The sequence below is a fragment of the Engystomops pustulosus genome, chromosome 2 (assembly GCF_040894005.1).
Source record: "Engystomops pustulosus chromosome 2, aEngPut4.maternal, whole genome shotgun sequence".
Lineage (NCBI taxonomy): Eukaryota > Metazoa > Chordata > Amphibia > Anura > Leptodactylidae > Engystomops > Engystomops pustulosus.
Window position 1 is genome coordinate 265,549,915 of NC_092412.1, and position 23,405 is coordinate 265,573,319.

The 23,405-nt window shown below is 51.8% G+C and overlaps 1 protein-coding gene across 6 annotated transcripts in view; it reads left to right on the top strand.

Annotated features, from left to right (window-relative positions):
• The window catches only part of LOC140119730 (sperm-associated antigen 17-like), a 214,173-nt gene that overhangs the window by 134,961 nt on the left and 55,807 nt on the right, over positions 1-23,405 (top strand). For 5 of the 6 annotated variants that reach the window (XM_072139080.1, XM_072139081.1, XM_072139082.1 and 2 more), the window contains exons 16-35: positions 636-752; positions 833-987; positions 3,503-3,702; positions 3,841-3,935; positions 4,047-4,289; positions 4,461-4,572; positions 4,692-4,811; positions 4,892-5,005; positions 5,193-5,398; positions 5,480-5,603; positions 7,045-7,220; positions 7,291-7,471; positions 7,596-7,795; positions 7,871-8,012; positions 20,374-20,528; positions 20,631-20,816; positions 20,895-21,019; positions 21,103-21,233; positions 21,309-21,436; positions 21,503-21,685. In XM_072139080.1, coding sequence (XP_071995181.1) covers positions 636-752; positions 833-987; positions 3,503-3,702; positions 3,841-3,935; positions 4,047-4,289; positions 4,461-4,572; positions 4,692-4,811; positions 4,892-5,005; positions 5,193-5,398; positions 5,480-5,603; positions 7,045-7,220; positions 7,291-7,471; positions 7,596-7,795; positions 7,871-8,012; positions 20,374-20,528; positions 20,631-20,816; positions 20,895-21,019; positions 21,103-21,233; positions 21,309-21,436; positions 21,503-21,685 — 3,093 coding nt within the window. The remainder of the gene's footprint in view (positions 1-635; positions 753-832; positions 988-3,502; positions 3,703-3,840; positions 3,936-4,046; positions 4,290-4,460; positions 4,573-4,691; positions 4,812-4,891; positions 5,006-5,192; positions 5,399-5,479; positions 5,604-7,044; positions 7,221-7,290; positions 7,472-7,595; positions 7,796-7,870; positions 8,013-20,373; positions 20,529-20,630; positions 20,817-20,894; positions 21,020-21,102; positions 21,234-21,308; positions 21,437-21,502; positions 21,686-23,405) is intronic. The other variant, XM_072139083.1, reaches the window with a different exon arrangement.

Consider the following 23,405-nt stretch of genomic DNA (forward strand, 5'->3'; position numbering starts at 1 on the left):
GTCTCCCAGCAGAGGACCCCTCTATATCACATCATGTCCCCCAGCAGAGGACCCCTCTATATCACATCATGTCCCCCAGCAGAGGCCCCCTATATCACATCATGTCCCCCAGCAGAGGACCCCTCTATATCACATCATGTCCCCCAGCAGAGGACCCCTCTATATCACATCATGTCTCCCAGCAGAGGTCCCTCTATATCACATCATGTCTCCCAGCAGAGGACCCCTCTATATCACATCATGTCCCCCAGCAGAGTCCCCTCTATATCACATCATGTCTCCCAGCAGAGGAGCCCTCTATATCACATCATGTCCCCCAGCAGAGGCCCCCTCTATATCACATCATGTCCCCCAGCAGAGGCCCCCTCTATATCACATCATGTCCCCCAGCAGAGGACCCCTCTATATCACATCATGTCTCCCAGCAGAGGTCCCTCTATATCACATCATGTCTCCCAGCAGAGGACCCCTCTATATCACATCATGTCCCCCAGCAGAGGACCCCTCTATATCACATCATGTCCCCCAGCAGAGGCCCCCTCTATATCACATCATGTCCCCCAGCAGAGGCCCCCTCTATATCACATCATGTCTCCCAGCAGAGACCCCCCTATATCACATCATGTCTCCTGCAGGACTTTGGGGGAGAGGAGACCCCCAGAGCTGAGCTCCAGGACATCCAGAGGACGCAGAGGCGATCGCTGAGTGATTGGTGTTACTCTGAGGACTATGGGGCTTCTGTCCTTGTACAGGTGGGGTCCTGGTGGGATGGTGGCTCATCACTGCTTCCTTTCCCAGGGCGACTTACATCTGACGTGTCTTCTCGCTGCAGGTCATACATGACGCCCTGGAGTCATACACGTGTATGGACACCTACTATCACACCCAGGACAATTCTCTACTGCTCATCCTGCACAATCCCATGGATGCCTTCCGCCAGAGCCGGGAATCCTGGGATATGGCGCTGCATTCCGACGTCAGCTTCAGGTCTGACATACACTCACCTGGAACTCACACAACACAGCACATACGTAGTACACACAGCACACACAACACAAATAGTACACAAACTCAGCACATTCATAGTACACACAGCACACACAACACACATAGTACACAAACACAGCGCATATGTAGTACACACAGCACACACAACACACATAGTACACAAACACAGCACATACATAGTACACACAGCACACACAACACACATAGTACACAAACACAGCGCATACATAGTACACACAGCACACACAACACACATAGTACACTCAACACACACAACACACGTAGTACACACAGCACACACAACACACATAGTACACAAACACAGCACATACATAGTACACACAGCACACACAACGCACATAGTACACACAGCACACACAACACACATAGTACAAAAACTCAGCATATTCATAGTAGACACAGCACACACAACACACATACTACACAAACTCAGCACATTCATAGTACACATAGCACACACAACACACATAGTACACAAACACAACACATACATAGTACACGCAGCACACACAACACACATAGTACACAAACTCAGCACATTCATAGTACACACAGCACACACAACACACATAGTACACAAACTCAGCACACTCATAGTACACACACAACACACATAGTACACACACAGCACATACATAGTACACACAGCACACACAACACACATAGTACACAAACTCAGCACATTCATAGTAGACACAACACACACAACACACATAGTACACACACAGCACATTCATAGTACACACAGCACACACAACACACATAGTACACACACACAGCACATACGTAGTACACACAGCACACACAACACACATAGTACACAAACACAGCACATACATAGTACACGCAGCACACACAACACACATAGTACTCAAACTCAGCACATTCATAGTACACACACAACACACATAGTACACACACAGCACATACATAGTACACACAGCACACACAACACACATAGTACACACACACAGCACATACATAGTACATACAGCACACACAACACACATAGTACACACACACAGCACATACATAGTACATACAGCACACACAACACACATAGTACACACACACAGCACATACATAGTACACACAGCACACACAACACACATAGTACACAAACTCAGCACACTCATAGTACACACACAACACACATAGTACACACACAGCACATACATAGTACGCACAGCACACACAACACACATAGTACACACACAGCACATACATAGTACACACAGCACACACAACACACATAGTACACAAACTCAGCACACTCATAGTACACACAGCACACACAACACACATAGTACACAAACTCAGCACATTCATAGTACACACAGCACACACAACACACATAGTACACAAACTCAGCACACTCATAGTACACACACAACACACATAGTACACACACACAGCACATACATAGTACACACAGCACACACAACACACATAGTACACAAACTCAGCACATTCATAGTAGACACAGCACACACAACACACATAGTACACACACAGCACATTCATAGTACACACAGCACACACAACACACATAGTACACACACACAGCACATACGTAGTACACACAGCACACACAACACACATAGTACACAAACACAGCACATACATAGTACACGCAGCACACACAACACACATAGTACACAAACTCAGCACATTCATAGTACACACACAACACACATAGTACACACACAGCACATACATAGTACACACAGCACACACAACACACATAGTACACACACACAGCACATACATAGTACATACAGCACACACAACACACATAGTACACACACACAGCACATACATAGTACATACAGCACACACAACACACATAGTACACACACACAGCACATACATAGTACACACAGCACACACAACACACATAGTACACAAACTCAGCACACTCATAGTACACACACAACACACATAGTACACACACAGCACATACATAGTACGCACAGCACACACAACACACATAGTACACACACAGCACATACATAGTACACACAGCACACACAACACACATAGTACACAAACTCAGCACACTCATAGTACACACAGCACACACAACACACATAGTACACAAACTCAGCACATTCATAGTACACACAGCACACACAACACACATAGTACACAAACTCAGCACACTCATAGTACACACACAACACACATAGTACACACACACAGCACATACATAGTACACACAGCACACACAACACACATAGTACACACACACAGCACATACAAAGTACACACAGCACTTTGGAACAGCTGGCTGCAGAAGGGGAATACCAGATCTTCCTCATGCATTGTACCCTGCAGTCCGGGCCCCTCTCCACCATGGACCCCATAACAGGTTCCTGGTCTGCCTCCATTGACCGCCCCCGTGTGTCCTCGATACTAATGGTGCCAGTCTGTTCATCTTTACTCCTGTGTCTACTCATTTCCATCATTACAGAACCTACCTCGAGCTTGTGGCGGACTCTATTTCCCACTGGATTCAAGATGAAGAGTCCAAATATCAAGAGGAAAAAGACGAAAGAGAACTTGAGGTTTTGAAACAATTGCAGGCCTCAAAGGACCAGCCCCCCGTCACCCGAGACGTCTCCCCCACTAAGAAAAGGGCCCAGAAATCCATCTCCCCCAAAAAATCAAGAAGTGAGTTCACCATGGCGGGGAGGTCCCGTGATGTCATCCAGGGGGACCTCCAGCCTCTGAGACCCCCAGGGAGGAGACCTGGCCCTTCATAGTGTGCTCCACCTCTCGGAATAGCAAAACTTGTTCTCTGCTCCTCAGGTCCAAAGGGAAGTGGATCTCGACCAGGAAGCCGAGCAGAAGACCCCAGCCCTGAGCCTGTCCCCAACCCGTTCATACGTGAGGGCTCCCTGAAGGTGAGGACATGTGACACGCGAGAGCTATGTCCAGCGTGTTGGAGGGCACCGGGTGATGGGGTGTCTCCTCCTTGTAGATGTCTTCCTCAAGTTACCACATTCCATCTACAGGCCTGGAAAGAAGAACAAGATCGCCTAAAGGAAGAGGAACGTATCAGACTGGATAAGAAGAACGTCAAGAGGGGTAAATCTGGAAGTAAGAAGAGAGCGGGAAGCCGAGAGAGACCTGACTCCGAACGGAGACGATCCCCCGGTGCCCACAACGTCAAGGAGAAGGTGGATGAAGCTAAGGATGCAGAGTCAGGGCCACCCCCTTCAGATCTGACAGAGGAGCCTCCTAAGAAGGTCTATAAAGTAAGAGTTCTCATCCTGGTCCGAGTCTCGGGATTCCCAACCCTCGTCACATACGGGAGGAGAGCGTCTTGGCCTCCATCTTGTTGTGGGTTCTTCTTTCCTTCTCCAACCTTGTCCCATCCATAAGATTCTCTTATTAACGACCTCGGTGTAACAGAAACAATGTCTCAGTTCATAGGCTACGACATGGGAGACCACCTGATCCAGGTCTCGGGGGGCCGCCGCTGCCTCTTCCCGACAGATGGAGGCCAGATTGAGGTGGAGCACATCCACTATGAGAAAGGTAAAACCTGATGATAACACGAGCCGCCACCCTCCAGTGATCTCTACCATGATTGGTCGGACTTCTTGAGGGTCTCCTGAACACTGGGGGTCTCAGCTTCTAATCGTCGTTTCTGACAGGTTCCACCTACGTAAAAGTAAAGATCCTGAAGGATGGACACAAATTCCTGGTGCATATCATGAATCCACGGAAGACGCTCCCTGGGGGACCGGAGGACCCTCTGCAGACAGACAGACAAGGTCACTGTGGGGGTATGAAGTCTACACAAGGACCATTTATATGCTGTGGTGTTACATCAGCGCTCTCATCCTTTCCACAGGGCATCCGGGCTCCATGAATCGGAGCGTTAGTGAGTTTGGGTCATTTTCGGCCACGCTCCACAGTGGGATTCATCTGTCTTTTAGTCATTATGGACCCTCTGGCCATGGACCAGGTAAGGACACCTCCGAGGTCAGAGATCAGTGATAAGATCTAGTGCAGTGTTTGTACGAGGCTCTAGTATATATTGGTGCTATTAGTTATTGAATATAGAGGTCCTACCCCCATAGCCTCCACCGCTATACCCAGGTGATGTTTGATGCTGTTCCGGATGTCTACTAACCTTCCACCTCCTGTTCCAGTGGAGAAAGATCCAGAACTTGAGGCCATGCTGACGATCCCGTCCATCCAGACCCCCAGCATCGTCCTAGCACCACCCCCTCAGCCGCCTCCCTCCTCCCCTGGAAAGGGGCGCAAGTCCCCACGAGGAAAGTCACCCAGGACTGCCCGGGTGAAGACCCCTCAGGCCCTGACAGTGGAGGAGACTCCGAAGACACCAGAGATCCAGGTGAGCCCTCCGAGTGGTCCATCCCTGCGCTCCTCCAGCATGACCGGCTTTATGAGTGGTGACTCAATGTGATTTGTTTAGGTTAAACCTGTGGCTCCACCAGAAACACCAACCACAAAGCCAAAGATGCTTCCGGCATTTCAGGTCCTGAACGTCTCCTACCCTACAGGTCTCCTGCTGACCTTCACAAGGGACAACACAACAGGTGAGGAGCCCCAGCAACATGCTGTAACCCCTCCCCCTGCAGAGTGCTGTAATAACCCCTCCCCCTGCAGAGTGCTGTAATAACTCCTCCCTCTGCAGAGTGCTGTAATGACTCCTCCTCCTGCAGAGTGCTGTAATAACTCCTCCCCCTGCAGAGTGCTGTAATAACTCCTCCCCCTGCAGAGTGCTGTAATAACCCCTCCCCCTGCAGAGTGCTGTAATAACTCCTCCCCCTGCAGAGTGCTGTAATAACCCCTCCCCCTGCAGAGTGCTGTAGTAACTCCTCCCTCTGCAGAGTGCTGTAATAACTCCTCCCCCTGCAGAGTGCTGTAATAACTCCTCCCTCTGCAGAGTGCTGTAATGACTCCTCCTCCTGCAGAGTGCTGTAATAACTCCCCCCCTGCAGAGTGCTGTAATGACTCCTGCCCCTGCAGAGTGCTGTAATAACTCCTCCCCCTGCAGAGTGCTGTAATAACTCCCCCCCCTGCAGAGTGCTGTAATGACTCCTCCCCCTGCAGAGTGCTGTAATAACTCCTCCCCCTGCAGAGTGCTGTAATGACTCCTCCCCCTGCAGAGTGCTGTAATAACTCCTCCCCCTGCAGAGTGCTGTAATAACTCCTCCCCCTGCAGAGTGCTGTAATGACTCCTCCCCCTGCAGAGTGCTGTAATAACTCCTCCCCCTGCAGAGTGCTGTAATAACTCCTACCCCTGCAGAGTGCTGTAATGACTCCTCCCCCTGCAGAGTGCTGTAATAACTCCTCCCCCTGCAGAGTGCTGTAATAACTCCTCCCCCTGCAGAGTGCTGTAATGACTCCTCCCCCTGCAGAGTGCTGTAATAACTCCTCCCCCTGCAGAGTGCTGTAATGACTCCTCCCCCTGCAGAGTGCTGTAATAACTCCTCCCCCTGCAGAGTGCTGTAATAACTCCTACCCCTGCAGAGTGCTGTAATGACTCCTCCCCCTGCAGAGTGCTGTAATAACTCCTCCCCCTGCAGAGTGCTGTAATGACTCCTCCCCCTGTAGAGTGCTGTAATAACTCCTCCCCCTGCAGAGTGCTGTAATGACTCCTCCCCCTGCAGAGTGCTGTAATAACTCCTCCTCCTGCAGAGTGCTGTAATAACTCCTCCCCCTACAGAGTGCTGTAATGACTCCTCCCCCTGCAGAGTGCTGTAATAACTCCTCCCCCTGCAGAGTGCTGTAATAACTCCTACCCCTGCAGAGTGCTGTAATGACTCCTCCCCCTGCAGAGTGCTGTAATAACTCCTCCCCCTGCAGAGTGCTGTAATAACTCCTCCCCCTGCAGAGTGCTGTAATGACTCCTCCCCCTGCAGAGTGCTGTAATGACTCCTCCTCCTGCAGAGTGCTGTAATGACTCCTCCCCCTGCAGAGTGCTGTAATGACTCCTCCTCCTGCAGAGTGCTGTAATGACTCCTCCCCCTGCAGAGTGCTGTGAGAGCGGTCCTGTATGTGAGAAGTTGATGATACGACAATCTTACCCTGTGAGAGTAAAGAACGCTCAGGTGTACGGGGACAGGAGGACATCGGGGGGCCTGGAGACATCTCGTGTCATCACAGCAGAGGGAGCGGTCATCAGGTGCATGATGGGAGGAGCCACGCAGGTATTACACATGACATGTGCACTGATCCTGTCCTGCTCTTCCCAGTGTAATGTGCAGATTGATGTTTCAGATTCTCCTTCCTGATGGTGCGGTCATCCACAGCCCTGATTCCGGTCCAGTCTCTGAGCCCCATTCTCCTGCTGTATCACCAGAGGAAACTGAGACCCCCGGTACCGACCCACAATCAGCGCCGCCCCCTGCAGGTCCCGAGGCGGAACCCAGACAGGAATCTCCTTCTGAGGCCCGGAGAGGTAAGAGGCGAGCCTTCCCATAGTCATATAGGAGGGGCAGGACCCGCCCCCTGTGCCCCTACACAGGTAATGGCCCCTCCCCTCAAGCCCTGACCTCTTGTGATGTAGTTACAATTGTTTACAGGTAAAGTGGGCCAGAAGGCAGCGCCAGCGCCAGGCAGGACAGAGGATCCAGTATCAATAATCCCAAACATCCCTGGGGTAAGGGCGGGCACCTGGATCACCACCACCCCGAACGGGGAGCGGATTGGCACCCAGGGATCTAAGAAATTGGACCTAAAGCCTCTCCAGGTGTCCCGAGCCACAGACCCCGTGACCGGAGAGGTAAGTGACCCCTGCAGGATGCAGCCCTGTATGTGATGAGGGTCCCCCATCCGTCATGCTGTGTGTATGTCCCAGGTGATGACCACCAGAGAGGACCAGGTGGTGACCATCCAGCAGAAGGACGGGGCCATGATCACAGAGCATGCAGATGGCACCAGGATTACCACCTTCTACCAAGATGTGCAGGTCCCACTGCCCGGAGATCACGAGGAGACCGGTAATCACTGACTGTAGGGACCAAAGAGACAGGGGGATGGCAGGGGGCAGGAGGGGACGGGGGCGACATCACAGGAACACAGGTGTGACAATGCAGCCTGCAGCCAGTGTTATGTATTGTCCCTGGAGAGATGTGTAATCAGACCTCACACTGCTGTGCCCTGTGCTCTCTGCGGCCAGTGTTATGTATTGTCCCTGGAGAGATGTGTAATCAGACCTCACACTGCTGTGCTCTCTGCAGCCAGTGTTATGTATTGTCCCTGGAGAGATGTGTAATCAGACCTCACACTGCTGTGCCCTGTGCTCTCTGCGGCCAGTGTTATGTATTGTCCCTGGAGAGATGTGTAATCAGACCTCACACTGCTGTGCTCTCTGCAGCCAGTGTTATGTATTGTCCCTGGAGAGATGTGTAATCAGACCTTACACTGCTGTGCTCTGTGCTCTCTGCAGCCAGTGTTATGTACTGTCCCTGGAGAGATGTGTAATCAGACCTCACACTGCTGTGCTCTGTGCTCTCTGCAGCCAGTGTTATGTATTGTCCCTGGAGAGATGTGTAATCAGACCTCACACTGCTGTGCTCTGTGCTCTCTGCGGCCAGTGTTATGTACTGTCCCTGGAGAGATGTGTGATCAGACCTCACACTGCTGTGCCCTGTGCTCTCTGCAGCCAGTGTTATGTATTGTCCCTGGAGAGATGTGTAATCATACCTCACACTGCTGTGCTCTGTGCTCTCTGCAGCCAGTGTTATGTATTGTCCCTGGAGAGATGTGTAATCAGACCTCACACTGCTGTGCTCTGTGCTCTCTGCAGCCAGTGTAATGTATTGTACCTAGAGAGATGTGTAATCAGACCTCACACTGCTGTGCTCTGTGCTCTCTGCAGCCAGTGTTATGTACTGTCCCTGGAGAGATGTGTAATCAGACCTCACACTGCTGTGCTCTGTGCTCTCTGCGGCCAGTGTTATGTATTGTCCCTGGAGAGATGTCTGATCAGACCTCACACTGCTGTGCCCTGTGCTCTCTGCAGCCAGTGTTATGTATTGTCCCTGGAGAGATGTGTAATCATACCTCACACTGCTGTGCTCTGTGCTCTCTGCAGCCAGTGTTATGTACTGTCCCTGGAGAGATGTGTAATCAGACCTCACACTGCTGTGTTCTGTGCTCTGTGCAGCCAGTGTTATGTATTGTCCCCGGAGAGATGTGTAATCAGACCTCACACTGCTGTGCTCTGTGCTCTCTGCAGCCAGTGTTATGTATTGTCCCTGGAGAGATGTGTAATCATACCTCACACTGCTGTGCTCTGTGCTCTCTGCAGCCAGTGTTATGTACTGTCCCTGGAGAGATGTGTAATCAGACCTCACACTGCTGTGCTCTGTGCTCTCTGCAGTCAGTGTTATGTATTGTCCCTGGAGAGATGTGTAATCAGACCTCACACTGCTGTGCTCTGTGCTCCCTGCAGCCAGTGTTATGTATTGTCCCTGGAGAGATGTGTAATCAGACCTCACACTGCTGTTCTCTGTGCTCTCTGCAGCCAATGTTATGTACTGTCCCTGGAGAGATGTGTAATCAGACCTCACACTGCTGTGCTCTGTGCTCTCTGTAGCCAGTGTTATGTATTGTCCCTGGAGAGATGTGTAATCAGACCTCACACTGCTGTGCTCTGTGCTCTCTGCAGCCAGTGTTATGTATTGTCCCTGGAGAGATGTGTAATTAGACCTCACACTGCTGTGCTCTGTGCTCTCTGCAGCCAGTGTTATGTACTGTCCCTGGAGAGATGTGTAATCAGACCTCACACTGCTGTGCTCTGTGCTCTCTGCAGCCAGTGTAATGTACTGTCCCTGGAGAGATGTGTAATCAGACCTCACACTGCTGTGCTCTGTGCTCTCTGCAGCCAGTGTTATGTACTGTCCCTGGAGAGATGTGTAATCAGACCTCACACTGCTGTGCTCTGTGCTCTCTGCAGCCAGTGTTATGTACTGTCCCTGAAGAGATGTGTAATCAGACCTCACACTGCTGTGCTCTGTGCTCTCTGCAGCCAGTGTTATGTATTGTCCCTGGAGAGATGTGTAATCAGACCTCACACTGCTGTGCTCTGTGCTCTCTGCAGCCAGTGTTATGTATTGTCCCTGGAGAGATGTGTAATCAGACCTTACACTGCTGTGCTCTGTGCTCTCTGCAGCCAGTGTTATGTACTGTCCCTGGAGAGATGTGTAATCAGACCTCACACTGCTGTGCTCTGTGCTCTCTGCAGCCAGTGTTATGTATTGTCCCTGGAGAGATGTGTAATCAGACCTCACACTGCTGTGCTCTGTGCTCTCTGCGGCCAGTGTTATGTACTGTCCCTGGAGAGATGTGTGATCAGACCTCACACTGCTGTGCCCTGTGCTCTCTGCAGCCAGTGTTATGTATTGTCCCTGGAGAGATGTGTAATCATACCTCACACTGCTGTGCTCTGTGCTCTCTGCAGCCAGTGTTATGTATTGTCCCTGGAGAGATGTGTAATCAGACCTCACACTGCTGTGCTCTGTGCTCTCTGCAGCCAGTGTAATGTATTGTACCTGGAGAGATGTGTAATCAGACCTCACACTGCTGTGCTCTGTGCTCTCTGCAGCCAGTGTTATGTACTGTCCCTGGAGAGATGTGTAATCAGACCTCACACTGCTGTGCTCTGTGCTCTCTGCGGCCAGTGTTATGTATTGTCCCTGGAGAGATGTCTGATCAGACCTCACACTGCTGTGCCCTGTGCTCTCTGCAGCCAGTGTTATGTATTGTCCCTGGAGAGATGTGTAATCATACCTCACACTGCTGTGCTCTGTGCTCTCTGCAGCCAGTGTTATGTACTGTCCCTGGAGAGATGTGTAATTAGACCTCACACTGCTGTGCTCTGTGCTCTCTGCAGCCAGTGTTATGTACTGTCGCTGGAGAGATGTGTAATCAGACCTCACACTGCTGTGCTCTGTGCTCTCTGCAGCCAGTGTAATGTACTGTCCCTGGAGAGATGTGTAATCAGACCTCACACTGCTGTGCTCTGTGCTCTCTGCAGCCAGTGTTATGTACTGTCCCTGGAGAGATGTGTAATCAGACCTCACACTGCTGTGCTCTGTGCTCTCTGCAGCCAGTGTTATGTACTGTCCCTGAAGAGATGTGTAATCAGACCTCACACTGCTGTGCTCTGTGCTCTCTGCAGCCAGTGTTATGTATTGTCCCTGGAGAGATGTGTAATCAGACCTCACACTGCTGTGCTCTGTGCTCTCTGCAGCCAGTGTTATGTACTGTCCCTGGAGAGATGTGTAATCAGACCTCACACTGCTGTGCTCTGTGCTCTCTGCAGCCAGTGTTATGTATTGTCCCTGGAGAGATGTGTAATCAGACCTCACACTGCTGTGCTCTGTGCTTTCTGCAGCCAGTGTTATGTATTGTCCCTGGAGAGATGTGTAATCAGACCTCACACTGCTGTGCTCTGTGCTCTCTGCAGCCAGTGTTATGTATTGTCCCTGGAGAGATGTGTAATCAGACCTCACACTGCTGTGCTCTGTGCTCTCTGCAGCCAGTGTTATGTATTGTCCCTGGAGAGATGTGTAATCAGACTTCACACTGCTGTGCTCTGTGCTCTCTGCAGCCAGTGTTATGTATTGTCCCTGGAGAGATGTGTAATCAGACCTCACACTGCTGTGCTCTGTGCTCTCTGCAGCCAGTGTTATGTATTGTCCCTGGAGAGATGTGTAATCAGACCTCACACTGCTGTGCTCTGTGCTCTCTGCAGCCAGTGTTATGTATTGTCCCTGGAGAGATGTGTAATCAGACCTTACACTGCTGTGCTCTGTGCTCTCTGCAGCCAGTGTTATGTACTGTCCCAGGAGAGATGTGTAATCAGACCTCACACTGCTGTGCTCTGTGCTCTCTGCAGCCAGTGTTATGTATTGTCCCTGGAGAGATGTGTAATCAGACCTCACACTGCTGTGCTCTGTGCTCTCTGCAGCCAGTGTTAAGTATTGTCCCTGGAGAGATGTGTAATCAGACCTCACACTGCTGTGCTCTGTGCTCTCTGCAGCCAGTGTTATGTACTGTCCCTGGAGAGATGTGTAATCAGACCTCACACTGCTGTGCTCTGTGCTCTCTGCAGCCAGTGTTATGTATTGTCCCTGGAGAGATGTGTAATCAGACCTCACACTGCTGTGCTCTCTGCAGCCAGTGTTATGTATTGTCCCTGGAGAGATGTGTGATCAGACCTCACACTGCTGTGCTCTGTGCTCTCTGCAGCCAGTGTTATGTATTGTCCCTGGAGAGATGTGTAATCAGACCTCACACTGCTGTGCTCTGTGCTCTCTGCAGCCAGTGTTATGTACTGTCCCTGGAGAGATGTGTAATCAGACCTCACACTGCTGTGCTCTGTGCTCTCTGCAGCCAGTGTTATGTATTGTCCCTGGAGAGATGTGTAATCAGACCTCACACTGCTGTGCTCTGTGCTCTCTGCAGCCAGTGTTATGTATTGTCCCTGGAGAGATGTGTAATCAGACCTCACACTGCTGTGCTCTGTGCTCTCTGCAGCCAGTGTTATGTATTGTCCCTGGAGAGATGTGTAATCAGACCTCACACTGCTGTGCTCTGTGCTCTCTGCAGCCAGTGTTATGTATTGTCCCTGGAGAGATGTGTAATCATACCTCACACTGCTGTGCTCTGTGCTCTCTGCAGCCAGTGTTATGTACTGTCCCTGGAGAGATGTGTAATCAGACCTCACACTGCTGTGTTCTGTGCTCTGTGCAGCCAGTGTTATGTATTGTCCCCGGAGAGATGTGTAATCAGACCTCACACTGCTGTGCTCTGTGCTCTCTGCAGTCAGTGTTATGTATTGTCCCTGGAGAGATGTGTAATCAGACCTCACACTGCTGTGCTCTGTGCTCCCTACCGCCAGTGTTATGTATTGTCCCTGGAGAGATGTGTAATCAGACCTCACACTGCTGTTCTCTGTGCTCTCTGCAGCCAATGTTATGTACTGTCCCTGGAGAGATGTGTAATCAGACCTCACACTGCTGTGCTCTGTGCTCTCTGTAGCCAGTGTTATGTATTGTCCCTGGAGAGATGTGTAATCAGACCTCACACTGCTGTGCTCTGTGCTCTCTGCAGCCAGTGTTATGTATTGTCCCTGGAGAGATGTGTAATTAGACCTCACACTGCTGTGCTCTGTGCTCTCTGCAGCCAGTGTTATGTACTGTCCCTGGAGAGATGTGTAATCAGACCTCACACTGCTGTGCTCTGTGCTCTCTGCAGCCAGTGTTATGTACTGTCCCTGGAGAGATGTGTAATCAGACCTCACACTGCTGTGCTCTGTGCTCTCTGCAGCCAGTGTTATGTACTGTCCCTGAAGAGATGTGTAATCAGACCTCACACTGCTGTGCTCTGTGCTCTCTGCAGCCAGTGTTATGTACTGTCCCTGGAGAGATGTGTAATCAGACCTCACACTGCTGTGCTCTGTGCTCTCTGCAGCCTGTGTTATGTATTGTCCCTGGAGAGATGTGTAATCAGACCTCACACTGCTGTGCTCTGTGCTCTCTGCAGCCAGTGTTATGTAATGTCCCTGGAGAGATGTGTAATCAGACCTCACACTGCTGTGCTCTGTGCTCTCTGCAGCCAGTGTAATGTATTGTCCCTGGAGAGATGTGTAATCAGACCTCACACTGCTGTGCTCTGTGCTCTCTGCAGCCTGTGTTATGTATTGTCCCTGGAGAGATGTGTAATCAGACCTCACACTGCTGTGTTCTGTGCTCTCTGCAGCCAGTGTTATGTATTGTTCCTGGAGAGATGTGTAATCAGACCTCACACTGCTGTGCTCTGTGCTCTCTGCAGCCAGTGTTATGTACTGTCCCTGGAGAGATGTGTAATCAGACCTCACACTGCTGTGCTCTGTGCTCTCTGCAGCCAGTGTTATGTATTATCCCTGGAGAGATGTGTGATCAGACCTCACACTGCTGTGCTCTGTGCTCTCTGCAGCCAGTGTTATGTACTGTCCCTGGAGAGATGTGTAATCAGACCTCACACTGCTGTGCTCTGTGCTTTCTGCAGCCAGTGTTATGTATTGTCCCTGGAGAGATGTGTAATCAGACCTCACACTGCTGTGCTCTGTGCTCTCTGCAGCCAGTGTTATGTATTGTCCCTGGAGAGATGTGTAATCAGACCTCACACTGCTGTGCTCTGTGCTCTCTGCAGCCTGTGTTATGTATTGTCCCTGGAGAGATGTGTAATCAGACCTCACACTGCTGTGCTCTGTGCTCTCTGCAGCCAGTGTTATGTATTGTCCCTGGAGAGATGTGTAATCAGACCTCACACTGCTGTGCTCTGTGCTCTCTGCAGCCAGTGTTTTGTATTGTCCCTGGAGAGATGTGTAATCAGACCTCACACTGCTGTGCTCTGTGCTCTCTGCAGCCAGTGTTTTGTATTGTCCCTGGAGAGATGTGTAATCAGACCTCACACTGCTGTGCTCTGTGCTCTCTGCAGCCAGTGTTATGTATTGTCCCTGGAGAGATGTGTAATCAGACCTCACACTGCTGTGCTCTGTGCTCTCTGCAGCCAGTGTTATGTATTGTCCCTGGAGAGATGTGTAATCAGACCTCACACTGCTGTGCTCTCTGCAGCCAGTGTTATGTATTGTCCCTGGAGAGATGTGTGATCAGACCTCACACTGCTGTGCTCTGTGCTCTCTGCAGCCAGTGTTATGTATTGTCCCTGGAGAGATGTGTAATCAGACCTCACACTGCTGTGCTCTGTGCTCTCTGCAGCCAGTGTTATGTACTGTCCCTGGAGAGATGTGTAATCAGACCTCACACTGCTGTGCTCTGTGCTCTCTGCAGCCAGTGTTATGTATTGTCCCTGGAGAGATATGTAATCAGACCTCACACTGCTGTGCTCTGTGCTCTCTGCAGCCAGTGTTATGTATTGTCCCTGGAGAGATGTGTAATCAGACTTCACACTGCTGTGCTCTGTGCTCTCTGCAGCCAGTGTTATGTATTGTCCCTGGAGAGATGTGTAATCAGACCTCACACTGCTGTGCTCTGTGCTCTCTGCAGCCAGTGTTATGTATTGTCCCTGGAGAGATGTGTAATCAGACCTCACACTGCTGTGCTCTGTGCTCTCTGCGGCCAGTGTTATGTATTGTCCCTGGAGAGATGTCTGATCAGACCTCACACTGCTGTGCCCTGTGCTCTCTGCAGCCAGTGTTATGTATTGTCCCTGGAGAGATGTGTAATCATACCTCACACTGCTGTGCTCTGTGCTCTCTGCAGCCAGTGTTATGTACTGTCCCTGGAGAGATGTGTAATCAGACCTCACACTGCTGTGTTCTGTGCTCTGTGCAGCCAGTGTTATGTATTGTCCCCGGAGAGATGTGTAATCAGACCTCACACTGCTGTGCTCTGTGCTCTCTGCAGCCAGTGTTATGTATTGTCCCTGGAGAGATGTGTAATCATACCTCACACTGCTGTGCTCTGTGCTCTCTGCAGCCAGTGTTATGTACTGTCCCTGGAGAGATGTGTAATCAGACCTCACACTGCTGTGCTCTGTGCTCTCTGCAGTCAGTGTTATGTATTGTCCCTGGAGAGATGTGTAATCAGACCTCACACTGCTGTGCTCTGTGCTCCCTGCAGCCAGTGTTATGTATTGTCCCTGGAGAGATGTGTAATCAGACCTCACACTGCTGTTCTCTGTGCTCTCTGCAGCCAATGTTATGTACTGTCCCTGGAGAGATGTGTAATCAGACCTCACACTGCTGTGCTCTGTGCTCTCTGCAGCCAGTGTTATGTATTGTCCCTGGAGAGATGTGTAATTAGACCTCACACTGCTGTGCTCTGTGCTCTCTGCAGCCAGTGTTATGTACTGTCCCTGGAGAGATGTGTAATCAGACCTCACACTGCTGTGCTCTGTGCTCTCTGCAGCCAGTGTTATGTACTGTCCCTGGAGAGATGTGTAATCAGACCTCACACTGCTGTGCTCTGTGCTCTCTGCAGCCAGTGTTATGTACTGTCCCTGGAGAGATGTGTAATCAGACCTCACACTGCTGTGCTCTGTGCTCTCTGCAGCCAGTGTTATGTACTGTCCCTGAAGAGATGTGTAATCAGACCTCACACTGCTGTGCTCTGTGCTCTCTGCAGCCAGTGTTATGTATTGTCCCTGGAGTGATGTGTAATCAGACCTCACACTGCTGTGCTCTGTGCTCTCTGCAGCCAGTGTTATGTATTGTCCCTGGAGAGATGTGTAATCAGACCTCACACTGCTGTGCTCTGTGCTCTCTGCAGCCTGTGTTATGTATTGTCCCTGGAGAGATGTGTAATCAGACCTCACACTGCTGTGTTCTGTGCTCTCTGCAGCCAGTGTTATGTATTGTTCCTGGAGAGATGTGTAATCAGACCTCACACTGCTGTGCTCTGTGCTCTCTGCAGCCAGTGTTATGTACTGTCCCTGGAGAGATGTGTAATCAGACCTCACACTGCTGTGCTCTGTGCTCTCTGCAGCCAGTGTTATGTATTGTCCCTGGAGAGATGTGTAATCAGACCTCACACTGCTGTGCTCTGTGCTCTCTGCAGCCAGTGTTATGTATTATCCCTGGAGAGATGTGTGATCAGACCTCACACTGCTGTGCTCTGTGCTCTCTGCAGCCAGTGTTATGTACTGTCCCTGGAGAGATGTGTAATCAGACCTCACACTGCTGTGCTCTGTGCTTTCTGCAGCCAGTGTTATGTATTGTCCCTGGAGAGATGTGTAATCAGACCTCACACTGCTGTGCTCTGTGCTCTCTGCAGCCAGTGTTATGTATTGCCCCTGGAGAGATGTGTAATCAGACCTCACACTGCTGTGCTCTGTGCTCTCTGCAGCCTGTGTTATGTATTGTCCCTGGAGAGATGTGTAATCAGACCTCACACTGCTGTGCTCTGTGCTGCTGCAGCCAGTGTTTTGTATTGTCCCTGGAGAGATGTGTAATCAGACCTCACACTGCTGTACTCTGTGCTCTCTGCAGCCAGTGTTATGTATTGTCCCTGGAGAGATGTGTAATCAGACCTCACACTGCTGTGCTCTGTGCAGCCAGTGTTATGTATTGTCCCTGGAGAGATGTGTGATCAGACCTCACACTGCTGTGCTCTGTGCTCTCTGCAGCCAGTGTTATGTATTGTCCCTGGAGAGATGTGTAATCAGACCTCACACTGCTGTGCTCTGTGCTCTCTGCAGCCAGTGTTATGTACTGTCCCTGGAGAGATGTGTAATCAGACCTCACACTGCTGTGTGCTGTGCTCTCTGCAGCCAGTGTTATGTATTGTCCCTGGAGAGATGTGTAATCAGACCTCACACTGCTGTGCTCTGTGCTCTCTGCAGCCAGTGTTATGTATTGTCCCTGGAGAGATGTGTAATCAGACCTCACACTGCTGTGCTCTATGCTCTCTGCAGACAGTGTTATGTATTGTCCCTGGAGGGATGTGTAATCAGACCTCACACTGCTGTGCTCTGTGCTCTCTACAGCCAGTGTTATGTATTGTCTCTGGAGAGATGTGTAATCAGACCTCACACTGCTGTGCTCTGTGCTCTCTGCAGCCAGTATTATGTATTATGCCAGCAGATATGTGTAATCAGACCTCACACTGCTGTGCTCTGTGCTCTCTGTAGCCAGTGTTATGTACTGTCCCTGGAGAGATGTGTAATCAGACCTCACACTGCTGTGCTCTGTGCTCTCTGCAGCCAGTGTTATGTATTGTCCCTGGAGAGATGTGTAATCAGACCTCACACTGCTGTGCTCTGTGCTCTCTGCAGCCAGTGTTATGTATTATCCCTGGAGAGATGTGTGATCAGACCTCACACTGCTGTGCTCTGTGCTCTCTGCAGCCAATGTTATGTACTGTCCCTGGAGAGATGTGTAATCAGACCTCACACTGCTGTGCTCTGTGCTCTCTGCAGCCAGTGTTATGTATTGTCCCTGGAGAGATGTGTAATCAGACCTCACACTGCTGTGCTCTGTGCTCTTTGCAGCCAGTGTTATGTATTGTCCCTGGAGAGATGTGTAATCAGACCTCACACTGCTGTGCTCTGTGCTCTCTGCAGCCTGTGTTATGTATTGTCCCTGGAGAGATGTGTAATCAGACCTCACACTGCTGTGCTCTGTGCTCTCTGCAGCCAGTGTTATGTAATGTCCCTGGAGAGATGTGTAATCAGACCTCACACTGCTGTGCTCTGTGCTCTCTGCAGCCAGTGTAATGTATTGTCCCTGGAGAGATGTGTAATCAGACCTCACACTGCTGTGCTCTGTGCTCTCTGCAGCCAGTGTTATGTATTGTCCCTGGAGAGATGTGTAATCAGACTTCACACTGCTGTGCTCTGTGCTCTCTGCAGCCAGTGTTATGTATTGTCCCTGGAGAGATGTGTAATCAGACCTCACACTGCTGTGCTCTGTGCTCTCTGCAGCCAGTGTTATGTATTGTCCCTGGAGAGATGTGTAATCAGACCTCACACTGCTGTGCTCTGTGCTCTCTGCAGCCAGTGTTATGTATTGTCCCTGGAGAGATGTGTAATCAGACCTTACACTGCTGTGCTCTGTGCTCTCTGCAGCCAGTGTTATGTACTGTCCCAGGAGAGATGTGTAATCAGACCTCACACTGCTGTGCTCTGTGCTCTCTGCAGCCAGTGTTATGTACTGTCCCTGGAGAGATGTGTAATCAGACCTCACACTGCTGTGCTCTGTGCTCTCTGCAGCCAGTGTAATGTATTGTCCCTGGAGAGATGTGTAATCAGACCTCACACTGCTGTGCTCTGTGCTCTCTGCAGCCAGTGTTATGTATTGTCCCTGGAGAGATGTGTAATCAGATCTTACACTGCTGTGCTCTGTGCTCTCTGCAGCCAGTGTAATGTATTGTCCCTGGAGAGATGTGTAATCAGACCTCACACTGCTGTGCTCTGTGCTCTCTGCAGCCAGTGTTATGTATTATCCCTGGAGAGATGTGTAATCAGACCTCACACTGCTGTGCTCTGTGCTCTCTGCAGCCAGTGTTATGTATTGTCCCTGGAGAGATGTGTAATCAGACCTCACACTGCTGTGCTCTGTGCTCTCTGCAGCCAGTGTTATGTACTGTCCCTGGAGAGATGTGTAATCAGACCTCACACTGCTGTGCTCTGTGCTCTCTGCAGCCAGTGTTATGTATTGTCCCTGGAGAGATGTGTAATCAGACCTCACACTGCTGTGCTCTGTGCTCTCTGCAGCCAGTGTTATGTATTGTCCCTGGAGAGATGTGTAATCAGACCTTACACTGCTGTGCTCTGTGCTCTCTGCAGCCAGTGTTATGTACTGTCCCAGGAGAGATGTGTAATCAGACCTCACACTGCTGTGCTCTGTGCTCTCTGCAGCCAGTGTTATGTACTGTCCCTGGAGAGATGTGTAATCAGACCTCACACTGCTGTGCTCTGTGCTCTCTGCAGCCAGTGTAATGTATTGTCCCTGGAGAGATGTGTAATCAGACCTCACACTGCTGTGCTCTGTGCTCTCTGCAGCCAGTGTTATGTATTGTCCCTGGAGAGATGTGTAATCAGATCTTACACTGCTGTGCTCTGTGCTCTCTGCAGCCAGTGTAATGTATTGTCCCTGGAGAGATGTGTAATCAGACCTCACACTGCTGTGCTCTGTGCTCTCTGCAGCCAGTGTTATGTATTGTCCCTAGAGAGATGTGTAATCAGACCTCACACTGCTGTGCTCTGTGCTCTCTGCAGCCAGTGTTATGTATTGTCCCTGGAGAGATGTGTAATCAGACCTCACACTGCTGTGCTCTGTGCTCTCTGCAGCCAGTGTAATGTATTGTCCCTGGAGAGATGTGTAATCAGACCTCACACTGCTGTGCTCTGTGCTCTCTGCAGCCAGTGTTATGTATTATCCCTGGAGAGATGTGTAATCAGACCTCACACTGCTGTGCTCTGTGCTCTCTGCAGCCAGTGTTATGTACTGTGCCTGGAGAGATGTGTAATCAGACCTCACACTGCTGTGCTCTGTGCTCTCTGCAGCCAGTGTTATGTATTGTCCCTGGAGAGATGTGTAATCAGACCTCACACTGCTGTGCTCTGTGCTCTCTGCAGCCAGTGTTATGTACTGTCCCTGGAGAGATGTGTAATCAGACCTCACACTGCTGTGCTCTGTGCTCTCTGCAGCCAGTGTTATGTACAGAGATCAGGACTGTTACACTGTGTCAGTATGATCGGTCTGGCCTGGTACATTGTATCGGATGTTACATTGTGTCTGTACGGACGCGGTGGGTGCGATCATCTGCAGTGGAGACCCCCAGGATTGATGTTTGTCCCGCCCTCGTGTATTGTACATTGGATGAGCCCCTCCCATATTTTCCGCAGGAGAAATCCCTCAGAACGTCACCAAAAAAGTGAAGTTTATCCGAGTGGAGAAGTTGGACTTTGTGACCCTCATCCTGAACTGTGAGGAGAAGACGTGCTGTGCGGTGTGTGGTGACGGCACCGAGGTCCTGGCCAGGCCACAGGGGTCCTATCAGGTGAGCGGCAGGACAGGGGCTCGGGGGCCTGACACTCTCCCCCCTCCCCCCCCCTGACCCCCCGGGTCACCCCAGTAATTTGTTTCTCTTGCATTTGATGAGATTTTTCCTCCAAACTCGGGATGTCTGTCCATCAGCCACGAGGGAAGAGCCGCCTACTGTCCACGGACACGCTCCACGGCCCAGGTGTCCACCAGGCAGGAGGACCTGCCCCCGGCTAGCTACATCCTCTCCCACACCCAACACGTCATCTCCGAGGTGCTGGACCCTGAGGGTAACCTCTTCCAGGTAGTCTCCGGACCCCCACAGCTGTGTCCTCAGAGACCCCCAGCTCAGGAGTCTGAATGTACCCCGTGGTCCCTGCAGGTGATGGTGGACGGGAGCACCTCGGTGGTCATAGCCGGCGGTGACCCCTCTGAGGAGGAGGAGGAGAAGGATGAAGCTCCCAGGACACAGAAGCCTCCAGAGGTCTACGACTTACACGCACCCCGGTACAGTAGGAGTTGTCATAGTCCCACCCTCAAAATAAAGACCCCGTGACCTTCCTATTTGACCTTTCCTGAAATCTGCCCAGGTTCTTCTTGGTCAACGCTGATGGTTCCGGGAGTGAGATTCTACGAAATCGAGAAGTAGAGGATTTCCTGGCCGCCTGCTACTGTGAGCCGGCTATAGCGGTCATCCGAGAGCCCACCCAGGAAGCCCCCGGTGAGAGGGGTGGGGGGCAGCGCTCTGGGAGAGGAGGAGGAGGACGTTCTCTGAGCATCTCCTCCCGTCTTCTAGGTGTCCAGAGCATCACCGTCCTGCAGCCGCTCCCCGACACCTCCCCCTGGACCATGAAGAAACATCTCAGCAACATTGTCCCCCCCAACCTCCTGTCCAGAGACTGGACCACCTTCCCCCCCAGAGAGGTAAGTATCCAACCCCGGGACGAGCCCCGGCACCTGAACGGTTAATCACAACCCCCTGTATCCTAGAGGAAGGTACCTGGACCACCACTGGGCATCGGCGTCTGGAAAGGTCTCAGCATCGGGACACAAGGACCTGCCAAACCCCAGCCCCCTGTCCTAAGGTGCCCGAATGTGCTGAGGATCCGCCAGCTCCGCCTCTATGACCCCATCGATCAGCGGAGGCGGGAGAAGCTGGAGAGGTCACTAAAGGTAATGCAGGACAGCGAGCCAGAACTGTGCAGAGTATCCCCCCCCTGCAGACTATTGCTCCTGTGCAGAGTATCCTCCCCTCTCCCCTGTGCAGAGTATCCCCCCCCTGCAGACTATTGCTCATGTGCAGAGTATCCTCCCCTCTCCCCTGTGCAGAGTATCCCTCCTCTCCCCTGTGCAGAGTATCCTCCCCTCTCCCCTGTGCAGAGTATCCCCCCCTCTCCCCTGTGCAGAGTATCCTCCCCTCTCCCCTGTGCAGAGTATCCTCCCCTCTCCCCTGTGCAGAGTATCCTCCCCTCTCCCCTGTGCAGAGTATCCCCCCCCTCTCCCCTGTGCAGAGTATCCCCCCCCCTCTCCCCTGTGCAGAGTATCCCCCCCTCTCCCCTGTGCAGAGTATCCTCCCCTCTCCAGAATATCCCCCCTCTTCCCTGTGCAGAGTATCCCCCCTCTCCCCTGTGCAGAGTATCCCCCCTCTCCCCTGTGCAGAGTATCCATCCTCTCCCCTGTGCAGAGTATCCCCCCCCTGCAGACTATTGCTCATGTGCAGAGTATCCTCCCCTCTCCCCTGTGCAGAGTATCCCTCCTCTCCCCTGTGCAGAGTATCCTCCCCTCTCCCCTGTGCAGAGTATCCTCCCCTCTCCCCTGTGCAGAGTATCCTCCCCTCTCCCCTGTGCAGAGTATCCCCCCTCTCCCCTGTGCAGAGTATCCCCCCTCTCCCCTGTGCAGAGTATCCTCCCCTCTCCCCTGTGCAGAGTATCCTCCCCTCTCCCCTGTGCAGAGTATCCTCCCCTCTCCCCTGTGCAGAGTATCCTCCCCTCTCCCCTGTGCAGAGTATCCCCCCCTCTCCCCTGTGCAGAGTATCCCCCCTCTCCCCTGTGCAGAGTATCCCCCCTCTCCCCTGTGCAGAGTACCCCCCCTCTCCCCTGTGCAGAGTATCCTCCCCTCTCCCCTGTGCAGAGTATCCCCCCTCTCCCCTGTGCAGAGTATCCTCCCCTCTCCCCTGTGCAGAGTATCCTCCCCTCTCCCCTGTGCAGAGTATCCCCCCCTCTCCCCTGTGCAGAGTATCCTCCCCTCTCCCCTGTGCAGAGTATCCCCCCTCTCCCCTGTGCAGAGTATCCTCCCTCTCCCCTGTGCAGAGTATCCTCCCCTCTCCCCTGTGCAGAATATCCCCCCCTCTCCCCTGTGCAGAGTATCCCCCCTCTCCCCTGTGCAGAGTATCCTCCCCTCTCCCCTGTGCAGAGTATCCTCCCCTCTCCCCTGTGCAGAGTATCCTCCCCTCTCCCCTGTGCAGAGTATCCCCCCCTCTCCCCTGTGCAGAGTATCCTCCCCTCTCCCCTGTGCAGAGTATCCTCCCCTCTCCCCTGTGCAGAGTATCCTCCCCTCTCCCCTGTGCAGAGTATCCTCCCCTCTCCCCTGTGCAGAGTATCCTCCCCTCTCCCCTGTGCAGAGTATCCTCCCCTCTCCCCTGTGCAGAGTATCCCTCCTCTCCCCTGTGCAGAGTATCCCCCTTCTCCCCTGTGCAGAGTATCCCTCCTCTCCCCTGTGCAGAGTATCCTCCCCTCTCCCCTGTGCAGAGTATCCTCCCCTCTCCCCTGTGCAGAGTATCCTCCCCTCTCCCCTGTGCAGAGTATCCTCCCCTCTCCCCTGTGCAGAGTATCCTCCTCTCTCCCCTGTGCAGAGTATCCTCCTCTCTTCCCTGTGCAGAGTATCCCTCCTCTCC